The 9,505-nt window shown below is 33.3% G+C and overlaps 1 protein-coding gene across 2 annotated transcripts; it reads left to right on the top strand.

Annotated features, from left to right (window-relative positions):
* The first annotated feature begins 2,749 nt into the window (after positions 1–2,749).
* LOC120129594 (TSL-kinase interacting protein 1-like) lies at positions 2,750–9,054 on the top strand. 2 transcript variants are annotated; one of them, XM_039147060.1, is made up of 14 exons: positions 2,750–2,898; positions 4,113–4,273; positions 4,396–4,478; positions 4,555–4,602; positions 4,702–4,811; positions 5,196–5,280; positions 5,384–5,663; positions 6,003–6,110; positions 6,240–6,397; positions 6,497–6,735; positions 6,814–7,186; positions 7,643–8,026; positions 8,109–8,246; positions 8,385–9,054. In XM_039147060.1, the coding sequence occupies exons 2-14, from the start codon at positions 4,150–4,152 to the stop codon at positions 8,607–8,609; spliced, it is 2,355 nt and encodes a 784-aa protein (XP_039002991.1). In that variant the 5' UTR covers positions 2,750–2,898; positions 4,113–4,149; the 3' UTR covers positions 8,610–9,054. The 2 variants fall into 2 exon arrangements, with proteins under 2 accessions (XP_039002991.1, XP_039002990.1); XM_039147059.1 differs by having other exon boundaries at positions 6,003–6,137.
* The last annotated feature ends 451 nt before the right edge of the window (positions 9,055–9,505 follow it).

Here is a 9,505-nt window from a genome sequence, read left to right as displayed (position 1 = left end):
GTATTTATTATTATAAGCTTACTTTTATAATTTTTTTCTAATATTTATATAAGTATTTTTCCAATATTTTTTAACATTTTTATTAGAGGCCTAATTTTTTCAATATTTATTATCGGGACCCAATGTTTTCAATATTTGTTATTAAGGGTGTACTTTTAAAATTTAATCTCTTTGCTAATATTTTTTTGTTATTACGAGAACAATTTTTTTAGTACTTTTTATTAAAGTTCATTTTTTCAATATTTGTTATTTTGAGGATACTATTAAAATTTATTTATTTTTATTAGAGTCTCATGTTTTTCAATACTTGTTATTATGAAGTTACCCTTAAAATTCATTTATTTTTTAACACTTGTTATTAGGAATAATTACTTAAATAACAATTTGTAACTACAACAATTATCGTTATGCAATGGTAATGATATTATTTGAAACCGCGATATCCACAATTGTTATGTCCAGAATAGCATATGTTATTAAAAAGTCACAATCACGATAATTGCAGTGATTGCAATATCATTTGTTATGTTCACAATTGCGGTAAACGAAACATGATCGAATATATAAATGCAAGTTGTAATTTAAATCCTTGATTAAGGGTTTAATTTTTTTAGTTCGCCCGAGGGCCATTGAAATCTCAGAAACATGCCTGGCAGGGATGGAGATAAGAATTTTTGTTAAAAGTATAAAATTAGGTGATTAATAAAAAATATTAAAAAATTAAAATTTTTAGAAGTTCAACTGCACCTCCAACACCATCAGTGCATCTCTACTTGTGAGTTGAATGATAGTCTTTTGACTAATAAAATTTGAGTGAATTTGTTATTTAACAGCTAGGTATTTTAATTTTATAAAAGAAATAGAAGATTTGGGTTTTTTTGGGTGGAATTGATTGGATGAAAATGAGAAAATAAAGAAGATCAGGTAGAGAAATGAATATAAAAATGGAAAGAACCCTCAATTAATTAAATTTATTATTTTGAACTAATAAAAGACAAGGTAAAGTGTACAAATAATCTCTTATTATAATGCGATGTTTTATTGAGTCTCTTGACTATTAAAAGTTACAAAATTATCCTTCGACTATAAGGCATTGCTTTGTTGAGTCTCTTTACTATTAAAACTTACAAAATAGTCATTCAATTATTCATATGTTTAAAACTCGTCTTTTTTCCCCCCATAAAATTGATGACAATCTGAGTTAGACGTTAACATGCTAATTAAGATATGATATCCATTTAAGATTCTGAGACCATATTTTATCATATTCCAGTTAGCAGGTTAACGTCCAACTTAGACTAGTAGAAGATCCATGAGTATTTTTTAGGGTGGGCACACATATACTAATAACACAAAATTTTTAAATGGGGTGGGCATAAATAAAATTTCAGGGTGGATACCATCAATGCAATAGGTAACTAATCAAAGAAAACTCAAATTTCAGGATAGACATGTGCCCACCTTCACCAAGCTATGGCTTTGAAATTGACTTAAATTGATGTCGATTTTTTGGCGGAAAAGAATGAGTTTAGAACATATGAATAATCGAGTGATCATTTTGTAATTTTTAATAATCAAGTGTCAATTTTAGGGTAGGCATGTGCCCACCCTCACCAAGTCGTGGCTCCGACATTGGCTCAAACTGATGTCAATTTTTTAATGAAAAATGATGAGTTTAGAATATATAAATAATTGAGTGATCATTTTGTAACTTTTAATAGTCGGAGACTCAACAAAGTAATATCCTACAATTGAGGGACCATTTTGTAACTTTTAGTCGTTGGAAGACTCAATAAAACAACACCTTTTAGTTGATGGACCATTTGTGAACTCTACCCTAAAAGGTATTTAGATTGAAATAAAAACTATGGTAAAATATACAAATGATCCCCTAACTATAAGATAATACTTTGTTGAGTCCCTTGACTATTAAAAGTTACAAAATGGTCACTCGACTATTCATTATATTCCAAACTCATCATTTTTTGTTAAAAAGCTGACGACAACCTGAGCTGAACGTTAACATGTTGACTGTGATATGATAAAATATGATTCTATAATCACAAACGACTATCACATCTCAGTTATCATATTAACGTTTATCTCATACGACGATACATTTTTTAACAAAAAAGGACAATTTTGGAACATAATAGATAATCGATTGACAATTTTATAACTTTTAATAGTTGATAGATAAAATAAAACAACACTATATAGTCAGAAGACCATTTTATAACTTCTAATAATTAAGGAACTTAATAAAATATTATCCTATAATCGAGAATCATTTGTATACATTACCCTAAAAACTAAGATGTATGGAATCTTAATCTCCATACCAATTTTCTTCTTGCACGCCATGTGCCCTACCTCTACTACATCGTGATTACACATGTTAATTTGTCTATATTATATGATATAGTATTTATTATTTTTATTATATATAATTTTTTTATATAATATGTTTGTATTAGCCTGTATTCTTTTTTTTTCATTAGATTGTGTTAATTATTGATTAAAATATTCGTATTTGCGTTTTGTGTTTAAAATTATTGTTTAAAAATTTTAATAAAAGGGTGATATAATTAAGAAAAAGTAGATAAAAAAATATTCCATTTTTACTTTTTGAATAATATTAGAAAAAAGAAACCCAAATAAACTTTAAGGTCCAAATTAAAATCCAAATTATTTATCTTTCAATAATTTACCACATAAACTTATTTTTGGTTTTTCTTCAAAGTGAAAAGAATTTTTAAAAATAAAGAAAATATCGTCTCCATTATTTTTTGTCTACCGTAGACGTCTGCCGGAAGGTTCTGCCGGTGAAAACGGCATTTATCCTTTGTTCAAAATTGGAGCTCCGTCGGTTCCTCCAAATCTCTTTTACTAGTTCAGGTATCTTGAAATTAACTTTAGTTTCTTTTTTTTTCCTTATTTTCTTTATTATTTGTCTGTGTGTTATTAAGCTTTTGCCGATAATTTTTTTTCTGTACTCCGAAACCCTAGCTTTTGTTTGGCTGTCGTGAAGTCTAAATTATGTTATGTTCTAATATTTTACTTTATCCTATTTAGTTTATTTTGATTTTGAAAGATGGAATTAGATTTGATCAATTAGTTGCACGGTTGACTTTTGCTTCTCTGTGCTCTATTGGATTTGTTGCACTTGAAACGAATTAAGCTCGAATTTTTCGTATTATTATGGTTCTCACATTTCATAGCAAGGATACAGGTTCCCCCCCCCCCCCCTTCTTTTTGAGTCTGCATATTTTAAAGCTGTATATTTTTCTCGTTTTTGTTGAATTCTATTGCCAGCAGACATGTGCAGAGATGGAATTGTTGGTTTTAGGGTTTATTTATAGAAGGAGATTCAAATGTTGTCAAGATATATAATGGATGGTTAAGAAAGATTGTTTTGTTTAGTATGACATTCTATGAAGATTGGTTGTGTGATGAATTGAAATGGATTGTTTAGTTTCATTGTTGTTGAATGTAAATCAATTTTGTTCTGCATAGTTTTTCATTGAGAAAATAAATTTGAAAGAAGAATTTGATTAACCAGAAAAATCGAATAATCATTTGCTCGTGTTAAAATGTAAACACATTGACGATGATATTCACATTGGATGATACTGGGCGTGCTTAGTGTTCACTTAGTTTCATGTTTGATCTTCAACTTCCTGTTTGTAAATATGACAACAAGGTTCTGATCCAAATAGAGAAAATTTTAGGTATATGCTTTTGCTCCACTAGCATATAAATTTGTTTTGACCATTTACCAAAAAGAAAATGTTTTTAAAAGTTCTGATTGATGTGAAAATTTATAGCATAATAGGAGATGACAGGAAGCTGATCATGTGAAATTCATAAATTATACTGCTGTTGATTGGTTCTGTGCAGCCATAAAATTCATGATCATATCTTTCAATAAGAATCTCTCGTATTTGATGGGATATTCATGGTTAAATGCATTTTATTGAGGTGCTTTCAGCCTGCTTATTATGATTATATTATGATTTTTGTTCCTTTATTCTCTGTCTTTCTTTGTTTTCTATATATGATCTTAAACTTAATTCTTTGCGACTGCTTCTTGATTTTATATACATCTGAAGAGGGAGGAGGTGTTAGTTTTCATGTGATGCCGTCAGCATGCAAACAGAGTCATTGGTCTCCTTTCACTCTGAGGTGCAATATCAAGATAATGTTCCTATTCAAGTCGGAGCTCCTGATGTAGCCTCGTCCACCTCTAATAATACTGCACCAGAGCAACCTGGTATGTGAATGCACTTTGATGCTCTTTATAATGATTTTCATTGTTTCTGTCGATGCATCATCGCCATCTATGGAAAATAGTTATTGTGCCTTTATTTTTTGTATGAATTGATCTAATACCAGCTAAAAGGCCAACCCGGAAATGGGCTGCTTGGACACGTCAAGAGGAAGAGAGTTTCTTTACTGCATTACGACAAGTTGGGAAGGTATGTCAGGGTTACTTTTGTTTTGGCTTTTAACTTTTAGATGTATAATATTTCCTGAAACATACATCCCTTGCAGAATTTTGAGAAAATTACATGTCGCGTGCAAAGTAAAAACAAAGATCAGGTGATCTGCTACTAGATTTATTCTGATTGTTTATTGATATAAGTTGGACATTCCCTTGTCAATGTTTTGGTGCGTCTTTTTTCTTTTTGAAAATTGTAGGTTAGGCATTATTACTATCGTCTTGTGAGGCGCATGAACAAGCTTTTGGGTCCGCGATTATGTTTAGATGCCAAAAATTCTAAAGATACTAACGCAGCAATGCTTCGCTGGTAATGCTGGGAACTTTTGCTTCATTCTAAAACTCATTTAGACTTTGCCTTCATTTTAAAAACCAGATAAAATCAATTATATTATGTGGAGGATTCATTATTACATCAATGCTAACTACATTATGCTGGTAATGCATCATTTATTTCTATTGAGAGCATATTTGTTGAACTGGGATGAATATTAGGCGTATAATGATGTTGAACCATCGGTTAATATTCCATTTTGAGGGCATGTGATACAAACATTTCTCTATGGCCCATTTTAAGCATGAGTAGTAGAAACCTAATTAAGGAGTTATATTGGTATCATGTTATGACAAAGTTACAGTAAAAGAGGGTCAATTTTTATTTTTTAAAATTCAAAATGCACCTCTTCTTTTACAGGTGGTCTCTGCTGGAAAAGTATAGCTGCAGAGCCTCAAAACTTCACCTAAAACCACGAAGATTTAAAATTTTTGTTGAAGCTTTGGTTAGTTAGAAGAATCTTTTTATATCATGTTTTTTCCTTTCCTTTTGTTGAATGTGACATTTTATGCTTGTTCTGAACTAACTTTACTGTTGTCCCAATGAAGGAGCATCAACTCTTGAAATACCGGAAGAAGACTGTGAGAAAACGACCCTCTCAAGGGGAGAATAGTTCCCCTACATCTCCAACTGATGTCACAAATCAGAGTAGGGCTTCAGGACATGATGCTCGTACAGTCAGACTGTTTCTTGTAGACGGTCAAAACATTCATAAATTAGGACCTGGAAAAGGGTCATTTAAGCGTAATAACAATGTAGGTGTCAGCCGTAGCAACAGTAAAGGAGAGTCAAATACCATGAAACCTGCAAGACAACGGCGGAAACTAGGTAATTTTACCCCCAACCCATTATAAATAAAAAAATTGAAACTACATCTCCAGATTCTTGTAGCACAATGACACAATTGGCTTTCCAACATTTGCATTTAGTTTTGTGTTTCTATCATGATGTTATAGATGTTCAGTATTATAATGAGCATTGTTGTTGAGGTCAAGAGTCATGACCAGTGTTTTTTCTGATAGCAACCTTCATTATACACTTTTTGTTTTGTTTCTTGCTTTGTATTATTAATATTTTAAAGTCTTAAGGCATTGCCCATTCCCTGTTCAATGTTCTTTTTTCCCTTCAACTTTAGGTAAACTTGTATTGTTCTACAATGCTTGGCAGGTACCTCATCATCTGCATATAAAAAATGGGAAAAGGCTGCAATTGCTGCGGTTTCTTTGGTTGCTGATGCTGCCGAGCATTTGGAGAGAACGACTAATGATAAAGAAGGTGAGCATGAACAGAATGATACAGCAGGTAATGTTGAACTTAATCAACTTATCAAGTATTTCCTTGAAAGGAATTAAAAATTACCATGAATGTTGGGAACTCCTTAAGTTAATTTTTCTCCAACACCAGGTCCAGGGCATAAGGCTATTGATCCAGTTGAAAATAATGAACCAACTTTGTCTGCTTTCCCTCAAAATCCTTTCACAGAGAACAATATACATGCTGCTGGGAAACTTAAGCTCCAACTCTTTCCAATTGATGACAGTACTAGAAGAGCCATGGAAATGGTGAGCACCAAAAGGAAATTTATTAATGATTTTGATAAAGCATCTAGCCTTATCAGTAAGGCATTTTTAAGGAAATAATTGGTCTTTATCTCTTGTTAGGATAAACACAATCCACATTTAGAACTCACCCTAAGTGCACGGAAGAAGTTATCATCAGTATTAGAGCATCTAAATAGAAAATGGGGAAACTCAAGTATAGCATCAGGAGAGCTTATGCTTTTCCCTTATGGTATTCATAGAGAAAACCATAGGGGTCATCAGAGATGGACTCGAGCAAGCATCGTCAGTGCAGCAGATGTATTTGCAATGATTGGAAGCCCCCAAGTATTTCGGCTAAGGTACTTTCCTGTCTATTTTTTGTCACATCTCATTGCTATGTACTTGTTGCTTTTCTGATGTATACCTTCCTTTTGAAGGTATGGTTGGTTTTCTGATACTGAAGATGCATCTATGTCATGGCAAGCACCTCTTTCCTCGTCCTGCATTCCAAGTGTGCATAATATGAATCTAGAAACTAGGAATGGCCGAATTGTTGAAGAATTACAAGGTGCCTCGTCTACTGGTGATCAATGTAAGAGATATGATGATTGTTGCAAGATTCAGCCGGTGTTAGTGAAAGAAAATCAAGCTCTTGAACCTTCTTTAGCTGATTTTCATGATGAGATTAATACATGCATTAACACTAGTTCTAGAGCTAATTTCGGGGATTCCCATGTCCCTGCAAGAAATGTATCATTAGATAGAAGTGAGGCTTGCAATGTTGCTATCATGAGACAGTCGGAGGATATGGTAAGTGTCCATCCTTTCTTGAAGAATTTGAATCTATTTGAGATTGACAATTATTGCTTATGATTTTAAACTTTCCAACTTGTAGCCCAAATCTATGCGTCTTTTATTCAGTATCCTGTTCTTCACAAAATAGTCTGCTCAAAATTACTGATAACTTGTCCGCTAGTGCAATAGATCATCTCTTCTGAATGTTACTATTATCACCAAAGGGTCCATGGGAATCTCGTTACATTTGGCTTGTACGACATTTGCACATTTTCCTTGGGCTTCTCTTTTCAACCAACATGCTAGATGTCAAGCAACTAACTGTTGTTTCCTCTGTCCACTTGATCGTTCTGGATTTCTTTTAAAGAAAAGTCATGCCTACCTTAAACATCCACCATCTAGTAGTCATGAAGAGTCTCCGTATTGCATTCCCATATGTTTGACGTTGTAAATTCCTTTTTGTTTGCTTAGAATGATCAGAGATTGAACGGTAGCACTGCTGCAGTATCTGCTGGAGAATGGGCTGACAGTCTCACAAACATAAGTGTCGGAGATCTTCTTGCAGATAACTGTGCTGACCAACCTGTTCCAGAAAGCTTGCAATGTCTTCAGCAGATTCCTTTCAGCTGTGACTCTTTTGATGCAGCTATTGCCGCTCATATATCTAAGCATCAAAACAACATGGAGACTCCATCATTGGCATCCCGTGCATCTTCTATCTGGGATGCCGAAGAAACATGCGATGCCTTCTTATTTCAGAAGAATCCTAATCCTTGCACGGACAATGCTAGATTGTCTGATGCTGCCTCCCCATCAGCCTGCAAACAGATTGCAAGATCCGGCACACTTACTAGGGTATATTTTGCTTCCAATCACACAATTTGGTTGTTTAGGTTTGAGGAATAGTCAACTAAGCCTGGTATTTATGTATATTCAGCTTTTCATGCAATCACCTGATCCAGAGGAGACGATTGAAGATATTGCTTGTGAAGACCTCGTTTACGAGCTTCCATCTGATGCCCACATCATGGATACTGCAGAAAAGGATTTCAATGGGCTGACCGACATTTATTGGGTATGTTGGCTTTTCTAAGCCTTTGATTGCATTAGCAAAGCCGGTTTGTTTTGTTTCGAGGTTTAATACATAGGACTTCGTTGATAAGTTGTATATTCTTTAGACAACTGATTATCTTTCTTGTTCTCCACATTGCAGCCCAACTCTTTAGGACCACTAGAACTCGATGCACCATCGCGTAAGTATCATAATGAAGATTTGATTCTAAGTGACAGCCTTGGAAGTTTGAACCGTCTAATAGCCAGCAGTCTGGATGCATTTCAAAATTGCTCGTTTTTCGGGTTGGACAAGAAAGAATCAGCATCAACAGTTGAAGCTCGGGACACTACATCCTCGGCTTTCAAAATTGGCAGTGAGGGTTGAAAATCTCCATCGAGTTCTATACCGGGATGACAGTAATCGAGAGTTGGATTTTGTCGTTGGAAAACCTTTTGAATACTGTGATTAATAACAAGTTTGCATGACAGGAGAAGCCTGAGTTTATTAGAGGATTTCCTCCTGACCCTAACGAACGACCCTCATCGACTTGTACAAAAAACCAAAGCACTTCACTTTGTTTATGATCGGAGAATCGACCATGGAACTCAAAAAAGAGACAGGGTGAGCCGTTCTATTTGCAACCACTTGCACTATCATCAATATATCCATATAACTAACATGACACAAATATTGTTGTTTCTTCGTTGGTCTCATCAATGACCTATCGACGTCTATTCTTAGCGAACGAATGCTGTTTTTTTTATGATGCTGTTTTTTTTTTTATTATTATTTTATTTTATAAATCTAATTAGATTACATGTTCTGCCAATGTCCTAGATCCACTTTTCCCATGAAAAACAATATATATGAGAGTTATGATTCAATTACACTGATTTTTTTTTAGTTTTATACAAATTTAAGACCGTTGGATGAGTGGAAACACAAGATTTAGATTATTTTTTTGGTGTTTTTCCTTCTCATTTCTTATTATTAATCTTAATAGCCTATTCACTCATTTAACCGTCTTAAATGTGTATAAAATTAAAAAGTTTTACCTTGTAAAAATTATCTAATATAATATAATTTTTTTTAGTTTTACATAATATAAAAGTTTTACACTGTATATGTGAGTTTTAACCCATATATCTTTTCTTTTGTTAACCAGGGTTTTTTTGGCATATTCAAGCCCTAGGTGTGCTTTTTTAACATTACCTTAAAACGAAATAAAGCTGTCAGTTGATTTTAATTGATCATCTCATTAGAACTAAACATTCAATTGA

The sequence above is a fragment of the Hibiscus syriacus genome, unplaced genomic scaffold, assembly GCF_006381635.1.
Source record: "Hibiscus syriacus cultivar Baekdansim isolate YM2019G1 unplaced genomic scaffold, ASM638163v2 tig00110503_pilon, whole genome shotgun sequence".
Lineage (NCBI taxonomy): Eukaryota > Viridiplantae > Streptophyta > Magnoliopsida > Malvales > Malvaceae > Hibiscus > Hibiscus syriacus.
This window is presented reverse-complemented; position numbering and strand designations above follow the sequence as displayed.